General features: G+C 41.0%; 1 protein-coding gene across 4 annotated transcripts in view; it reads left to right on the top strand.

The window, feature by feature from the left end:
* The first annotated feature begins 1,977 nt into the window (after positions 1-1,977).
* STK35 (serine/threonine kinase 35) overlaps positions 1,978-18,560 on the top strand; it is a 53,381-nt gene continuing 36,798 nt past the window's right edge. Inside the window, exons 1-2 of one of the 4 annotated variants that reach the window (XM_056812371.1) lie at positions 1,978-2,419; positions 3,130-3,763. In XM_056812371.1, the coding sequence (XP_056668349.1) occupies positions 2,099-2,419; positions 3,130-3,763 (955 nt within the window). In that variant the 5' untranslated portion in view covers positions 1,978-2,098. Of the gene's footprint in view, positions 2,420-2,565; positions 2,684-2,858; positions 2,907-3,129; positions 3,764-18,560 lie in introns of those variants that run through there. The other 3 variants (XM_056812373.1, XM_056812372.1, XM_056812374.1) reach the window with 3 other exon arrangements.

Below are 18,560 nucleotides of genomic sequence, written 5' to 3'. Positions count from 1 at the left end.
GGTTTAACATTTCCTTCTCCAGCTATAATTTTACAGGTGAGGAAACTGAGGCCAACAGGGTTAAGTGATTTGTCCAGAGTCACATAGCTAGGATATGTCTGAGGCTGGATTTGAACTCCCGAAGATAAGTCTCTGATTCCAGCCCCAGTGCTCAATCCACTACACTACCTAGCTGCCCATAAACAAAATAGATACAAAATAAATGCAAAATAATTTCAGGGAGGCAATTGGGGATGATTAGGATAGGTGGCAATTAAGCATAACCTTTGAGGAAGCTCAGGATTCTACCCTGGGAGCTGGGGAGGAAGTGATTTCAAGGGCTGAGGGACAGCCAGTACAAAAACATCAAGGATAGGAGATGGAATGTGTGAGTACAGCTAGTAGTGCAATTTGACAGAACCTCCAAGTGTATGGAGAATAATGTGCAATATCTGGAGAGGGAGGCAACAACCATGGCTCTAAATTCCAAACTATAGAATTTGTATTTTATCCTAGGAGCAAGAGGGAGTGATTGACAATTATTTGGAAGATGTATCAATGAAGGGAGAAACTAGAGGCAAGCAGATCAATTGGAAGGCTACTGTAATAATCCAGATGAGTGGTGTTGAGGGTCTGAATTAAGGTGAAAGCTAAAGGGATGGCTGTGTGAGTGAAGGGCATAAACTCCATAAACTCAAGAAATGATGCTAAGGTAGACAAGACAACACTGGCCAATTAATAACAACCATTTGTTTAGCACCTACTATGTGCAATAATGATACACTGTGCCAAGTATTTGGAATACAAGGATAAAAGTTAAACAGTCCCTCTCTGCAAGAAACTTATATTCTGTTGGAGACAATAAACATCCATACTTCTATATTTGTGCATATGTGTATATTTGTTTCTATTTCTATTTGTGTGTATATTGACAGGCCTCAAACCTACTGGTGAATGAGAGTGAGTCAGGGGAATGTCTACTCTAAACATATAAAGACTTCCTCCAGTGGAATGGGTAGATGAGAACAATTTGTTCTAATCGCCATGAAGGTGGCTGAAGAAGGCACTGTGGAGCTTTTAGAGCTGGGTCAGGAATCAAAGATGCCAAGTTCATCTACTGCATCCCAGGCCATTACCAGTTGTCCTGACTTTTTGTTTTGCCATGAACTTGGATGACTCTGGAAGAGTGAGCCTAATAACTGTGCAACTCTGCCTCACTTAAATACAATTCATTCACAACTCAACACACAGTCTTCCTTTAATACTAGTTGATTGATTGATTAATTAGATTTGCAATTTCCTGATAGTCTGAGCTGTGGATCAAACTTGAACCCAGGTGTTCTTTGTTTCAAGGGGCTCTCTGTCTTTACGCACACACACTATGCTTCCTGACTCCATTTTACAATTACAGTTTTGGAAAATAAAGCTAACAGTCAGAGTCACTGAATCATAGGATTTTAAAGATGGAAAAAAAAACCCACAAAATGAGAGGCTATATTGACTGGATAGAGCACAGGCTCTAGAGTCAAGAAGATCTGAATTCAAGTTCTGCCTCAGATTCTTACTGTGTCACTCTGAACAAATCACTTAACCCCTTATCGGCAAAACGAAGGAGTTGGACTAAATAGCCCCAAAAGTGCCTTACAACTCTAAATTTAAGACCCCATGGCCTGCAAAGAATCTTAAAAACTATCTAGTCCAATATCCTTAATTCAGGACTTGCCATGGTCACTGCGGAACCAAGAGCAAAATAAGGGTCTTCTGTCAAACAAGGAATATACCATGGTGCCCTGACTCCATCATGGGGCTGGAGGTTGTCCATGGAAGGTTAGGATGAGCGTATTTGGCTGAGAAGCACACAGGAGCGATACTGATTGGATGGAGGTGGGAGGTGGATTGGGGGCTATACGGTGCAATCCCGAGGCTGCAGGGTGGGAGGGGAAACGACTGCGGGAAGGAGGGCGGGGCTGGCCAGGGGCTCGCTGGGATTTCGCGCGTCCTTGGCGTGGAGGCGGGTTTTGCTCTGCTTGGGCTAGATTCGAAAGTGCATTGGTCCGGCGGCTGCAGCTGGATCTCTGGGTAGGCACTGAGGCTGAGCCGGCCCGAAAGACCCCGGGGGATGGGGCACCCCGAGCCGACCCTGCCCCCGGCGCCCGAGGCAGGCCACGCCAGTTACATAAAGGGCTTATATAAAGGGCTCAGCCGGCGGGGCCACATGGGCTGTAGCGAGAGGAGGTGCAAAAGAGCCAGTGGGGCCAACAGCTGCAGGTGCCCGCTCTTCACCACGGACAACATACCTGCAGCCACGGCCCCGCCGCGGCCGCTCTGGGCGGCGAGGGCAGCCCAGTCCCCCGGGCATCCCCAGGACGGAGGGGACCATCAACCCTCAAGGGGGAAGAAGAGGAAAAAGGCAGCCCAGGGGCGACAGGCCTTGAACCAGGTAAGGATGCAAACCTAGAGGTTTTTGGCAGAGGTACGGAAACAGTATCGGTGCTGCGTCTAGGGTAAACTAGGCCCTAGGGCTCCAGGGGTATGTGACGCTACAACCCGCACCCACCCGCCTCCAGTCCCAAGTTGGGCTGGTCCTCTAGACTCCACTCCGGCTTAATTCAATGGACTGTTTACACTAGGGAAAATCCATCGCGGCGAAAGGTGAGGGGGTAGATCTGGAGGAACAGGGCCGGTGGAATGAGAGCAAAACCAGGTAAAATCGTGTGATAAGACTCCCCTCCTGTTTTTTAAGACATTCCATCAATCGTTTCCTCTTATTCATCAAGATTAATTTATTATTAAGGCCGGTGTTTTTTTAATCCTCTTTCTTCTCCCCTACACAGCGATTCAATGGTTTCTACCTTCCCGCTTTCCCCCCCATTCAAGCGGCTGCCGCTGTTTCAGTCTTAAAGGGGCCGCGGTTGGAAGAGGTGGAGGTGGAGGAGGAGGAGGAGGAGGAGGAGGAGGAGGTGGTGGTGGTAGTGGTAGTGGTAGTGATAGTGGTGGTGGTGGTGGTGGTGGTGGTGGTGGTGGTGGTGGTGGTGGTGGTGGTAGTGGTAGTAGTGGTAAGGTTAAGCAGTGCGGCCTGCGATCCCCGCTCCCCCCACCCCCTACTCCTCCAACCCGACCTCTACCCCTAACTGATTCTTCTGCTTGCAGGTCCCAGCCCGAAGTCCCGCTCCGCCGCGTTCCGGGGCTGGACGGAGGGATGAAGAAAGGGGGACCCCGGCAGCGCCGTTGCTGCTCCCCCCGCAGCCCGCAGCCATGGAAACGGGCGAGGAGGACGGTGTTCGCCGAGGGACACAAAGCGGTGAGCGGAAAAGGCGAAGCCCAGGGCTCCGGGCGCCCAGCGCAAAGCTGAGGCCGGCGGCAGCGGCCCAGGCCCAGGCCCAGGCTCAGGCCCAGGCCCAGGCCATGGAGGCGGCCGCGGAAGAAGAGGCGGCCGCAGGCAAGGCCTACCTGGCGGCGGCGCTGAGGCGGCGGGAGGCGTCGGCGCGGCCGCGGTACAGCCTGCTGGCAGAGATCGGGCGCGGCAGCTACGGCGTGGTGTACGAGGCGGTGGCCGGGCGCAGCGGGGCCCGGGTTGCCGTGAAGAAGATCCGCTGCGACGCGCCCGAGAACGTGGAGCTGGCGCTGGCCGAGTTCTGGGCCCTCACCAGCCTCAAGCGGCGCCACCAGAACGTGGTGCAGTTCGAGGAGTGCGTCCTACAGCGCAACGGGTTGGCCCAGCGCATGAGCCACGGCAACAAGAGCTCGCAGCTGTACCTGCGGCTGGTGGAGACTTCGCTCAAAGGTATGGTGCAGCCCGGGCCACCGAACTCCCCTGGCTATTTGTGGCTGCAGAGACCGCACCCCATGCTCCAGTGTGGCGCCCTCCCCACCCCCCAGCCCACCGGGTCGCCTGTCCGGCCTGCTTTCCCAAGGTTCCAGCCTGAGCTTAGCCTCATGTCATTCATTCCTCCACCCACTGCCCTGGAGGGGCTCTTGAACTGCCCTTTTGTTTTGTGGTTCCTGGGTTCTTTAAACTACCCTCTGGTCCTCACACCTGTTCCACAATCTTCCTCTTGGCCCCAGGACCTTTCTAATAACCTTTGCCACCCTTACCCAGGCTACCCCTAACACTGCACCCTTCCCAGTTTTTAACAGCCTCTGCTTCCTAGGATCCTGACCTTCAGTTTCTCTTAGAACTTACTACCTTCCCTGGTGTGGCCTCACCTGCCCTTCCTCCCCATCCTATGCCTCAAGGTGCTTAATGAAAATGTCAATAACTATTTATAATAGGTTGCATTTATATTCATGCGAAGTAAGTAGTGATAGTCTTGTTACCCCAGCCTTCCTGGTAAACTGAACTTCTGTGAAGTACATTTACTTAGTCCTGTGGCTTTCTAGATAGTTGTGATGAAGTTAGTGCACTTTTTAGCAACAAGCAGGCCCTGTGTGCTAGGTGCTGGGGTGGGGAAGGAAAAGCCCCTGCCTCTAAGGAGTTTACATTCTGTCAGTCCAATTGGCATATACCCAATACATTTTTTTGAAAGTAATTTCAAATATAGTGGAGAGCAGTCATTAGCACCTAGGATGGGATCAGAAAAAGACCTTGTGTGAAGGGATAGACTTGAGCTAAGATAAGGATTCCAAGTAGAGGGAAGGAGAGAGTAAATTGAATGTTGGGGGGGGGGGGGGGAGGAACTTTGCAAAAGTACAGTGATGGGAGAGAAAATATTCATATTAAGGAAGTTGGCTATTTTAAGTTGGATCCTAAGAGTGCATGAAGGAAAGTAGAAGTAAAAATAAGCCTGGAAAGGTAAGTGTTAAGATTGTGAAGGACTTTAAATAACAAATGGAAAAAAGCTTGTACTTGATGCTAGAAGACAGTTCAAACAGAAGAGTGCCATGGACTGACCTGTTTGCTTTAGGAATATAAAAACTCTGGCACTGTGTTGTGGATGCAGGAGGGAGAGATCTGGGCTTTTGCAGTGTTCCAGGCCAATGGTGAACTAGAGTTGCAGTTGGGAGAATAGAGAGAAGGAGATAGATGTGGAGGCAGAATTCCTAAGGAGTTAGATATATAGGATGAAGAAGAATTGAGAGTGGTTGTCAGTCAACTGGAAGGATCGCCCTTTCAGTTTACACACATCCTTGACTCAGTTCTCCCTCTTATCTGTCAGGAGAAAGATCAATACAGGCTAAATTAAGGTCCCAGAAGACTGACTAGAATTTAAAGAGACCTCTTATTTATTTAGGCCATTTTTGTAACTTCACATATTCTTATAGGAAGGTAGATATATTGCCTAAAGGCCTAGTTTTTGTATCTCCCCAGCTTGATGTTATGATTAGAACATTGAATTTGAATTAGGCACAAATGGTTTATTTAGCCCTCAATTTCCTCACTTTATAATAATAGGAGAATAAAAATATTTACTTTACCTTTAGATGTGAGCTATCAGAGAACTGTGGTTGGGGAAACACTTTTCAAAGCTCTGTAGGATGAAAACTTAAACATATATATGGAGCTCTTCCCAAGAGGATCCCTATCGTATATTTCAGTTATAGACCAGCTAGCTTCCTGTCCACTCAACACAGATCTGCCTTTTCTCTCTTGAATAGGCTTGACCACTGGTTTCTTAACATCTTGGTTTCATCCTAAAAGTCCACTTATTTTCCCCTCTGCTACTTCTTTTGCACCTTAGGATTGTGCTGCAGAAAGGAAAGGCAGCTTAAATAATTGTTTTTGCCAGTCATGAAGTTGGGTTTGTAGTTTCTATCTCCTTTCCCTCTGGCCTTCAGCTTCCTAAGATAGGATTGGACCTCTTAAGATCCCTTCCACTTCTTAATCATATAGCCAACTTCTCCAAACCTGTTTTCTCTCTCCAACTCCTTAACCACACATGTATCCTCAAGCCTCAGAAACAGAACTTTTACTAAATAATGGAAATTTGTTGAAAGCATAAAATGAGAGATTTGGATTTCTAGAGAAGGCTCACATTCACAGCAAATTAAGAAGTCATGCTCTTGAGTTTATATTGGGATTTAAGGATTTTCCCCATTGTGCCATACTTGTCAATGCTAAAAGAACATATTCTGATGCACATTGAGTTGTTTGTTGGAGAAGAGAAAAGTTTTAATTTGTTGCTGTTAACTTCTGAGGTCCTAGAATTCCATTTAGCTAATCCAACTCAAATATAAACCCTTCTGTAATAGGGGTCATCCAGATTCCTGCATATCTTGAGCAACAGGAACTCTTTGGGTAGTTTTTTCAATACTATGGTAACATTGCTTTTAGATCTGATTATCCCATATTCAGTAGTATGTGAATGCTCAAATTTAGCCCAAATGCTCAGCTAGAGAAGGATATACACCATGTTGTTGAGTGGATATGGAGAAATTGTCTTTGTAACCTGTGCCCATTTTGAGTCTATACACATCCAGAATTTCCATCCAGAGTCTGATCTTCCTGTAACCTTGGATTCTTCCAAAACAGAACTTTTCTTTTGGGTTAAGGCTATGCATATTTAGGTATAAATGCTTATCTAATGTGGGCTCCTTGATCTTTAAGGCTGTTGCCCAAAAGGCTTGGGTTTGTAATATGGTAATCTGTTAGATTTGTTAAATGTTGGGATTAGAAAGGAATTTAAGTAGTCTGGAGTGGTGGAAAGAGCATTAAAATGATCGTCAGATTAGTTCTAGTCCTGAATATGTCCTGAACTCAGTGTGAGGCCTTGAGCAAAATCATTTACCTCAGTTTGCTATAAAAATGAGAGTTCTAGAAGAGAGCCAGAAAGAATTATAGATGAGCTGGACAACTCTGAAAGTTGCAAGATAAATTTATTGTAATTTTAAAGAGAAAAGCAAACTATATAATAGAATTCTCTTTTCTGTTCCATATATATGGAAATGCCCATATGCCTTCGTGTTTAATTTCAGAATTTAAAAAATACATTTGAAAAAATATAACAGAAGTTGGTATCTTGATGACCAATAAAGTCTCAGCAGTAAATTTTTATAGCTAATTAAGCTTCACTGTGAAACTGAGACCTGGAAGATAATGGGACTTGACCAGCTGAGTGTCACAAAGATAGAAACAGTGTCCAATAAACAATGAACCCAGTTTTTTAGACTTTATCTAGATATACTCTTATATGCTAAGATACCTTTGTGATCTTTTCTCCCTTCATTGATAATATGCGAATAGGCACTTTTTGTTGAGTGTCAAAATTGTCCTAACTGATAGACTCAAAAGAATTTGTGTTCTTCCTATACTGGGGTACTATGAAGAATATTTTTAAAGTGTTTTCTCTTTTCAAAAGCTACTTGAGTAAGCAAGCCACAAACATGTAAGATGATAAAACATTAAAACAAAAGATTGTGAGTTATAGTACCTGACAAATTGCCAAATACGTTGATATAGACAATAATTGATATAATAAAAGATCAGAAAAGAGATTTGTGGGACCTGATATGAAAAAAAGGCTTCTTGGTAGAAGAATTTTAATGGACCTTGAAAATGGGAAGATTTGTAGCCTAGGGGGCAACTGGATGGCTCAGGGGTTTGAGAGTCAGACCTAGAGATAGAAGTCCTGGGTTCAAGTCTAGCTTCAGACACTTCTTAGCTGTGTGACCCTGAGCAAGTCACTTAACTCCCCCATTGCCTAGCCCTTACCACTCTTCTACCTTGAAACTAATACAAAATTGGAGTCTATTTCCTATATGAGCTAAATGAGGCCATAATTTCTCTGACTAAAATCATTCTTCCTTGTGGAGATCCTCCATAGATCCTATCAGCTTGCTTTATTTGTTGGGTATGGTCACTGTAAAATGCCAAAAAGGGAGATTATCTTCCTTCCCTTTTCAGACTGGGTCTAATTTAACAATTTTAATCCTTCTGCTACTGTATCCTGTCTTCATCTCCTACAGTGACCATAGGCCAAGAGGTCATAAATAGAATAGTTTCTGTACTGGATGTATCATAGACATCACAGACATGTCCAGAAACAGAATTCTTGTTCTTTCCTGACTAATCCACCCTTCTTCAGAACATCCTTATTTCTTTTTTTTTTTAAACCCTTACCTTCCCTCTTGGAATCAATCCTGTGTATTGGTTCCAAGGCAGATGAGTGGTAAGGGCTAGGCAGTGGGGGTTAAGTGACTTGCCCAGGGTCACACAGCTGGGAAGTATCTGAGGTCAGATTTGAACCTAGGACCTCCTATCTCTAGGCCTGACTCTCAATCCACTGAGCTACTCAGCTGCCTCCAGAACATCCTTATTTCTAATAAGGGCACTATCATCCTTCTAGTCACCCAGGTTCACAACCTCATTCTTTGTTCCTCACTTTCATTAATGCCACATATCCAGTAAATTTCCAAGTCTTGTTGATTCTGCCTTCACAACATTTCTCACACCCTTCTCCTCTCTACTCATAACCCATTACCCTAGTTAGGGCCTCATCACTTCTTGACAGGACTGTTTTGCAATAGTCACCTAACTCTTCTCCATATATCCAGTCTTTCTCTAATTGCTAAAAGACTATTCATAAAACACAGGTCCAAGCATGCTATATTCCTGCTGAAAAAACTTCAGCAGTTTATTTCCTCTAAAATAAAACACAAACTTACAGTTTTTAAAACCATTTACAAGTTGACTTCAGCCTGGGACCAGGCAAAGGTGGTAGAGTGGAAATAACACTGAGCTTAGTCAAGGATTAGAGTTCAAGTTCTAGTTCTGCCCCCCTGGGACTGTATGACCTTGGACAAGTCACTTAATTCCCTCTTGGCCTCCACTTATCTATAAAATGACAATGTTAGACTAGGTAACTTCTGAGGGTCCATGTTCTGGATCCCTTTATCAATTTTTAGCTTTTACATCTGAAAGGGATGTTAACTAGACATTAGACATCTTACTGTCAAGAAGGGAAGTAAGTTTCCCAGGCCTATACAGATCAAAGACAGAACCCCAGATTTTTTGATATTTAATCCACTTCTCTCTATACTGTACCATAGGAAAGAAACCATGGTAAGATAGGTCTTTGGGTAAAACCTGAGCCAGATCCCACTTGGATCCTTTAGCTTTTTGTGTAACAGGGTTTGAAACTGCAGCTCCTAACCACTGGTCTAGGTCTAAAGAAAGGGGAAGTCCTTGTCTTTCTTAGATTGTAGGGTAGGTTTCTAATAGAAACTTTCCCAGATATGTTGAATGCCAGGATAAAATATAGCTATCAGCCCTGTCACATAGAGTTGCAGAGATTCTGCATGGAGTAGAAGTTAGAACTAAATGACTAATGGGATTTCTTTCCAATGATTGTAAGATAGTTTGCAACTGGATAGGACTTTAGAGATCATGTGCCTATTTCTACACCTTATGGGAAAGGTGAAAAAAGAAGTCCCAGAGAAAAGCAAATAGATAATATCATTCAGTCAATAAGTATTTATTAAACATTTATTGTGTGCCTAGGTACTATTCTAGAAAGCTAGAGGTGCAAATATAAGGAATGAAATTAACCTACTTGAATGTAATATTCTAATGGGAATAAATACATGCATATACCTCTCACCCCCCTACAAAGTAGCTAAATATATGAAAGAGGGTACTAAAAATTGGAATGAAGAAAATCTTCATATAGAAGATGGTGTCTGAGGTGCAGGTAGGGAGAGAAGGCACTCTTAACATGGGGACAGCTAGTGCAAAGGCCCAGAGAGGGGAAATGGAGCCTCATAAGTGAGGAAAAACCCAGTGTGGCTGGATTCTAGAGAATGAGAAGGAGAATAATGTCCAATATGGCTAGAAAAATAGATTGGGAGCAGACTGCAGGGCTTTAAAAGCTAAACAGAAAACTTTGTGTATTATTTTAGAGGCAATCAAGTCATATAGATAGATCTGGCCTTAAAGAAAATTATTTGATAGCAGGGCATAAAATAACTGGAGTATAGTGGTCTGGACTAAGAATTTATCTGTGTAGAGATATGATTAGCTAAACCCTTGGGAGCAGATGAGATTATTTATAGAGAGAAGAAGGCCCAAGGCTTGACCAAGGTCACAGAATATTGAGCCAGGCCTGGTTATCATCCCCAAGAAGGTAGCTCTGTGATCTTGAGCATGTCACTTGAACAAATCTAAATTAGGGTTAATACTTGAAACCACCTAGTTTATAGGGTTTTAGTAAAGTGTATTGTGAATATTTAAAAAATGTATATAGTGTGGATGAGAGAATGGTATTGTTTTGGAATAGCATGTTCATCAGGAATGTAGTGGTATGTACCCCCACTGTCTCCAGTTCTTATAGTAGTCATAGTGCTGTACAAGATATTGTATACCTAGTAGCAGACAATTATGGCTAACACCATCATGCCACACACTATCTGCATGAACATAGTGTCTTTTCTCTTTTGGCCCCCTCTATAGGGTAGGGTACAGTCTTTTCAGGGTGCCAAATTGTATTAGGAGAATTAATGTTGATTGAAAGATCAACTCAGCCAATCTCCTCCCTCTCCTTCCCTTCTTCCTTCTCCTTTCTCCCCCCCTCCCTTTCCTTCCTCTCTCCCTTCCCTGGGCAGTTGGTTCTTCAGTTGGTATCACTGGAAATCAGCTCTGGGTGAGTATCTTGATATATCAAACAGATAAGTCACTCTTTGATAAGTTTAAACAAGGGGTTTATTTAGGAGAAAGGGAAAGGTAGGGGAAGTTGATGGGAGAGAGGGTTTGAGTTTCCCTAATCCTAAAAGGATGGTGGAATAGAGTCTAGGATTGGAAAAATAACTAGCAGGCTTGAAGATTTTAGTCACTTGAGTCTTGTAGGGAGAAATCAGTGAGAGTAGGATCATTCAGTCCTTACTCCTTTCTGTCTCAAGGGCAAGAGACCAAGTTCCTCCTTGGCTGTTCCTTCATCAACGGTCCTTCCTGGTCACCATTCCATTTAGAATGCTTTCCTTGATTGACAGTTCTGCAGTTCTTTCTTCTCCAACTCTGTTGCAGACATTTTCAATTCTCTCATCCACAGTAGGCATAAGGCATTATCTTTAATTGTAAGCAGCCTACTCCAACCAAAGGAGAAGAAAGCCAAGGATTTTTGAGAAGGAATCAAAACATGATAGAAAGAGTTTTCAGTTTAAAATCTGAAGTTCTTAGGTTTGGCCAGGGCCCTTTCACTAGACATCGTAGTGATCCTGTTAGGACAATTTTTCCAACAGAGCCTTTTCCCTCTTTAAATTGGGAACCATGATATTTGCACAATTTAAATCTTAAGGCAAACACTAGAAAGTATAGGAATAGAATGACCTTTCCTAAAAATAATAATACATATTTAAAACCATCAGCAAACATCATTTGCAATGGGGATAAACTAGATGCATTCCCAATAAGATCAGGAGTGAAACAAGGATGCCCATTATCACCTCTATTATTTAACATGGTTCTAAAAACACTAACTGTAGCAATTAGAAAAGAAAAAGAAATTGAAGGTATTAAAATAGGTAATGAGGAGACTAAGCTATCACTCTTTGCAGATGATATGATGTTCTACTTAAAGAATCCTAGAGAATCAACTAAAAAGCTATTAGAAATAATAAACAACTTTAACAAAATTGCAGGATAACAAAATAAACCCACATAAATCATCAGCATTTCTGTAAATTTCTGATACATCCCAACAGCAAGAGTTAGAAAGAGAAATTCCATTTAAAATCACCCTAGACAATATAAAATACTGAGGAATCTATTTGCCAAGACAAATACAGGAATTATATGAACACAGCTACAAATCTTAAGGCAAATATTTGACAAAATGCAGGCCAATCTCAACCAGCATCATCTGTTGGTGACTACCATGATGTCAGGGTGGCCTAAAGGGGTTTCTGTAATTAATTTTGTCGTAATTAAGACTGGATTTTGTGGTTGTCATTTGGGGCAAGCCTTTCCATCCTTGCCCTGTAGCTATTGGGAACAATATCCTAGCACAGGGAATCCTCCATCAGGGTGGTATCCTTCCTCATTCACTCACACATTGAAGGCATATAATCTCCCTTGCTCCTGAATGACACTTGAGCTGAGTGTCTGCCTCCCTATCTGCACTGTGCTTAGGGACTTTCTGGAGAACCTAGTACAACCCCAGGAGATAGAAGAAAGCTTGACTTAATTGAGAGGTTTGATTAATTGAGATATGCTACCTTAGGAAGGAAATTGTTTGAGTATAGAAGTCCGTTTTGATAGGTGTGCTCTTACTATTTTTATTGAAGGTTACTAATCTTTTAAGAGCCTTTTTTAATGCCTGATTCAAAAACCTTAAGAATAATGATAATGACTAATATTTTTATAGCACTCTGTTTATCAAGCATTGTTAACCTACATCATCTCATGTATGATTCCCACAAGAACCTTGTGAAATCAGTGGTAAAAGTTTGGTAGAATGTATTGCCCTGGGTTCTAATTTCAGCCTGTTACTAACTTGGTATATGACTTTTGCACAAGTCACTTCTCTCTGGGACTCAGTTTGCCCAGTTATAAAGTAAAGGTTGAAATAGATGACTTCAAAGGTCCCTTCTAGCTCTAAAATAATGTGATTCTACTAAATATCCCCATTTTATAAGCCCAGGGACAGCCCAAGGCCACTTAGCTAGCCCATCATTAGTAGTTAGAGCTAGCACCAGAATTCCAGGTTCTTTACCAAGGACAGGGCTCTTGCTGCCATTGGTTTTTCAAATTTTTGTTCTATCTGTTCTCTCCTAACCTATTTGTCTTGTCCCATAATGTATCTTTTTTTATTTACCTTCTCAGTCAGCATCTCTGTACTATGGGGTTTCTTTTACAGTGTTTCACAAATAATTGCTAACTCTTTCTTCTTGTATAAGAACTCTGTGCTTTATACAACTTCCTAGTTCTCATACCTGAAATATACTTCCTATTAGGGAACATGGAACATAATTATAGGCCAAAAGTGTTTTGTTTTGTTTTCATGTTTATTTTTATTATCATGCAAAACACATCCATATTGGTCATTGTCCTAAGAGCATATTCATACATAAATAACCAAAACCCCCAAATAAAATCATATATACACTGATGTTGAAAGACGACGCCAAGAGAAACTGAAGAGTTTGAGAGAACATATCTAAGAGACACTATGGACTTTCCTAACTTTCAAAAATCTTAAGATCAATTATTTAGCCCAGAGTACAAGGAGAGGCAATGCAGTATAGCAGAAAGGACACTGACATGGGGCCTCTAATTGTCAGAGAACATTGGGTCAACTCCCAGATCTGTCACTTAATAGCTCCATGACCTTGTGAATGCAAGAATACTTTATCCCTGCCTTTAATAGTTTCTCCTCCACAAAATATAGGGAGGGAATTGAATTAGATCTATACAAGGAACTCCAGACCACCCAAAATATTGTTAACCTTTAACCTATGTTTTTCCTATGTTTACATCATGGGACTTGTAGCTGTCTGTTAGACGGTTTCTTAATTCCCAAAGTATCTCATGCTATTGTTTGACAGTTCTGATTGTTAGAAAATTCTTCCTTTTGAGTGAAGAAGCTCTTCTTCTCTACCTTACGGATATAATGTTTTGATAGTAGGTTTGACAAGAAAAAACTCCCTCTTAACTACATTGTGATCTGCTGGTGTTAAATTGAAGAATTGACCTTGAAAAGTGATGTGAGTTGTCTTATGTGAAAAAGTGTTGGACACTCAGTTCCTGGGCAACCAGCCATTGATTGATACACATAAGAGGTGATGCCACCATTTGAAGATTATGGGACCGCCTGGCCTTTGGATTGCCAAAATGCAGTTCTGAGCCTGGTGCTAGTTACTAAGGGAGATTTGCCCGAGTGGGGTAAGATGAAGTTATTTTGTCTTCTCAGATTAGTTCTGTTCGCCAAACACTAAGATTACCAAATATTGTAATTATATGATGACCTTTCTTGCCTAATATGTGCAAGGAAACTTAGACTCATGGAACTGTATCACCACTATTAAGAGTTTAAAGGGATTCAGAAATCATCTGAACCAACCCCTGGTTGGTCATATATTCCTGTAATGTCAGAAGGAAGGGCCCTCAGATCATCTAATTTAATACCCTCATTTTAAAAATGTAAAAAATGAGGCCCAGAGACTTGTTCAAGAGCTAATATTTGAAACCAAGTCCTTTGATTCCGAATCCAATACTCTAAATATATCATTAATGTTGAACATCATCCAGAGAGGATCTTAGGCTAAATTATCAGATCTTGAAGGAGCTTAAAAATCATTTAATCCAAGTTCGTCTTTTAGAGATGAATAGACTGAAGCCTAAAGAGGGGAAATTATTTATCCAACCTTACACAACTAGTAAGGGTTAGAGCTGGTACCCAAACCCAAATCTGATTTCAAGTCCAGTTCCTATCCAGTTACATCACATGACCCCTAGGATATTCAACAGATTTGAAGTGTGATTGTCGCTTCCAACCACATATGGAAGTTCAGACTGTAGTCTGAACAGATTCTGATTCATGTTTCATTTTTTTTGCAATCTCTTGGACTTCAAGTAAGCTGGACTTTACACTGAGTATTCCTTCAAAGTGAGGCTGAGACCTTGTGACTTAGAGAATTTTTTTCTTGCCAAGCCTACTACCAAGAAGTAGGACTTCATTCAAGAGAATGAGTTCTCTTGCTTATAAAATAACATATAGCACCTCACTGAAATTTGCAAAATAGGAATCTAAGAGTATGGAAACAAATTCTTCAATGTTCCCAATCTTCCATCTCTTAAATCAAATTAGTAGAAGCAAAAATAACAAACAATAAAATCAGAGAAATAAGACTGAAAGATGGAAGAAGAGAAGCTAGAAGGATCATAATTTAAGTATTACTGCCTTATGATTAGGAGAATTATTCTGCTAGGAAAATCATTAATAGAAATCTAGTGTCTAGATAGCCTCTGCCCTGGAACTACATTTAAAATTCTTAGTCAACTTCTAGTTGACAAATTTTTGGAAGCTGATGTACACCAGGATAAAGGCTGACAGCCGCATCAGAGTATGTCATGTATTTCAAGGACTTGTGTAAAGGAAAAAAATGTACTTGTTCTATTTGGTTACAAAGGGTAGAATTATGACAATGGCTGGAAGTTATAGGGAGGCAAATTTCAACTTAATATAAAGAACTTCTAACAATCAGGACTTGGTAACAAGATTTCCTTGGAAGTCTCATCCCTGGACATGTTAAAGAAGGCTATATAGCTATTTGTCTAGAATAACTGGAAGGTCTAAGATTGTTTGTATTTTGAGTATTGTATTCTTCATGTGAGAGGTGGTCCAGATGTAGTAGGATTCATGATACTCCTTAGGCTTAGTGGGACTTTTAAAATTAAAAAATTTTATTGATGTTCTTTATCACTGTCATTTCTAATGATGAGCCATCCCTTACCATAAATAAGTACAATTAAAACTGGAGCATGTTTGCCTTATCTAAAAAAACATGCTCCATTGCTCCGTTCTTCACTTAATAAAGTTCTTTGCTGATAGGCAGGAAGTGTTTCACAGTCAGGTCCTCAGAAATCAATTTGTTTCTGCATTAATCAAAGCATTAAAGTCTCTCAGTGCTGCTTTCCTTTATATCATTGATAATCATCATGTAAATTGTGCTAGTTTTGCTTACTTTGCTGTGAATCACTTCATATCCAGCGTCCTAAGTTCTTTGAATTCTTTGTTTCCTATGGTGCAATAATGTTCCATTACATTTATAGATCATAATTTGTTCAGTCATTCCCCATTCACCATGGGCCACCCACTTTCCTTCCAGTTTTTTATTTAAAAATGTTGCTCTTACCCTTTTGTTTTGTTCAACTCTTTACCTTCTTGAGTATCAATTCAAAGACAGAAAAGTGACAAGGACTAGGCAATCAGGATTAAGCAAATTGCCCAGGATCACACAGTAGGAAGTATCTGAGACTAAATTTGAACCCCAGTCCTCCCAACTGGGGTTCTATCCATGGTAGTGCATGTTACCTGACTGCCACTGCTGCTATGCTATTATAAATCTTTATAATCTTTTTCAGATATATGTCTGATGTAGTGTAGTATCATTTGATGAAAGTGTATGTACAGTCTGACAACTTTCCTAGTATGATTCCAAATTGCTTTCAGAAAAGTTAGACAAATTCACTGCTCTACCAGCAGTGTTGTACTATTTCTTATCTTATTACAACTCTTCCTACATTCATCATTTTTGTCTTGTCATCTTTGCCAAACTGGGTATATTAGATGAACTTCAAAATTTTAATGTGATTTGGATCATCCCTTCATGTATGTTCATATATGTGTGTGTATCAACAGATGTTCATAGCTTACATTTCTTTTTAAAAATTGCTTCTGTTCATATCTTTTGACCACTTATCCACTGGGGGAATGGCATTAGATTTTAAGTATTTGAAGGAAAAGATTCTTTGAAACAAGTGAGAAGAGACTTGTATTGATCTAGAGAAGGCAGGGTAAGGTTAGCAAGACCAGTTTGATGGATCACAGTCTGAAAAAATGGTGGTATATACTGAGACTGTACAGATAATTTGGGGTTAGGTTGTGAAGAGAGCTTTAAAGTCAAACAGAAGAGTCACAATTTTGTCCTGAAGCCCAGAAAAGCTACTATACTTTGAGTAAGGGAATGATGTGATCAGATCTGCCTTTAAGGAAAATCACTCTGGCAGCTGTATAAAGGATGAATAGAAAACCTGAAGGAGGGAAACAGAGGCCAGAGCAGTTCTTTCTGCCTGAGGCTGTGGTTATGAATAGTGAGGATGGGACTAATGAACTAAGGATAACAACTGAGGCTGGAAACCTGAAAAGTAAGGGAAGTGGGAAGAATCAGGAGGTAGAAATTGAAAAGAGCAGTGAAGGTTTGGAATCTTAGCCAGTAGCTTACTAATAGGAGTATTGAGACTCCAAACCCCTTCTTAGGTCCTCTCATAAGTTTCATTGCCTTTTTTTTTAAACCCTTGCCTTTGGTCTTAGAATCAAGTAAGTATTGGTTCCTAGGTTCCTGGAGTGGTAAAGGTTAGGCAATGGGGGTTAAGTGACTTGTCCAGAATCTATCTCGTGGGTAGGAAGGGTCAGAGGTGAGATTTGAACACTATAGGCCTGTCTCAATCCATTGAGCCACCTGCCTCCTCTGTTCTATGTTTCTACTGAACCCATCAATCTCTTCTGAATCTGTCAGATCATAGCTTATGAACATGTGTGAATACTTTAGAGAGCCCCATTTCATTAGTTAAGGTAGGGAAAGACACTTAAATACAGAATTGGGTCCATATCATTGAGAATTTAGGGAAAAGTAATGTAATCAAGGGGCATGACATGAAATCATTGTTAGTCTCATAATTAGAAGGGAACTTTAAGGATGACAGGATGTTTAAGCTAAATCTGACTCAAAGTAGGAATCCTGTTTATAAAATCCTTGACAAATATTCCTACCACCTCTGCTGAAATACCCTCAGGCACTGGAAACACATATCTTGAAGCCATCCACACTTCTCTAGAGTGGAAGCATTTGAATGCAGTGAGGCCAAGATTATATTTAATGTAGGGTTTTTGAAATGAATCATAGAGAACTCTAGATCTAGATTTGAAAAGTCCATCTCTGTTTTTACACATGAGGATGCTCAGAGAGAGGAACTAATTTAAATTTATAAAGGTATTTAAGCATGAACTATGGCAATAACATGTCTGGGATGTATTTAATTGACATAGTTCATGTTCTGGGTAGATGTTGAACTGGATGACCTCTGAGGTCCTTCCAAATCTCTGATTCTGTCACTCCGGATTATATATTTAGATCTGGAAGGAGAACATCTAGTCCAACCCTCTCATTTTACAAACGATAGACTGATTCTCAGAGAGCTTAAGTTATCTCTACCCATAATCCTAAAGGTAGTAAGACTTTGGATTCAAACCCAGGTCCTATCACATTTTCTCCCTGGCAATTAGTGGCAGAGCCCAAGACCATTAACCCACATCCCTGAGTTCAAGGTTTTCCCTGCTATGTGATATGGTAACAACATCCTATTTTAAATTTTAACGAATCTTATAGGGGCCAAGGGTGGTTTTGTTTTTTAATTTTCTGTTCTTTGCTTCCAACATTGATGTGTTATATACAGCAGTCTACCACCCCAGATCATGGAAAAATCAGTGCACTCATTGATATTTTTTTGTTAACATTGATGATTTCAAACATTTGTATAATCCTTTATATGCTTTTACCAAGGACTTTATTCATTTGGTCTTTGTCACAGCTCTGTGAGATATACACAATTATGATTTTCCTCATTTGAGAGCAGGTGAAGCTGAAGCCTAGAGAAGTAATTGATAAAATTTTACACAAATGGTTTTGGTCAACAAAGCCCTGTGAGATGAGAGTAGTATAACCATGACTATAGTTCACATCTCTTGGTTTCCACAGTTTTATTATTTTATACATCTCCATTGTGAACATGGTTATGAAATTAAAGAACTGGGAAAGACTTAAAGAGAATTCTGGTTCATTAGTCAGGTAAGACTAGCCTATTCCTGGCAGAAGAGTGACAGCTTATTCCAGAAAGGATAGAGACCATTTGGGCAAATCATAGAAATTTGGTG

The sequence above is a fragment of the Monodelphis domestica genome, chromosome 1 (genome assembly GCF_027887165.1).
Source record: "Monodelphis domestica isolate mMonDom1 chromosome 1, mMonDom1.pri, whole genome shotgun sequence".
Lineage (NCBI taxonomy): Eukaryota > Metazoa > Chordata > Mammalia > Didelphimorphia > Didelphidae > Monodelphis > Monodelphis domestica.
Note: the sequence above shows the minus strand (reverse complement) of the source record. Positions and strands in the feature narration are given on the sequence as shown.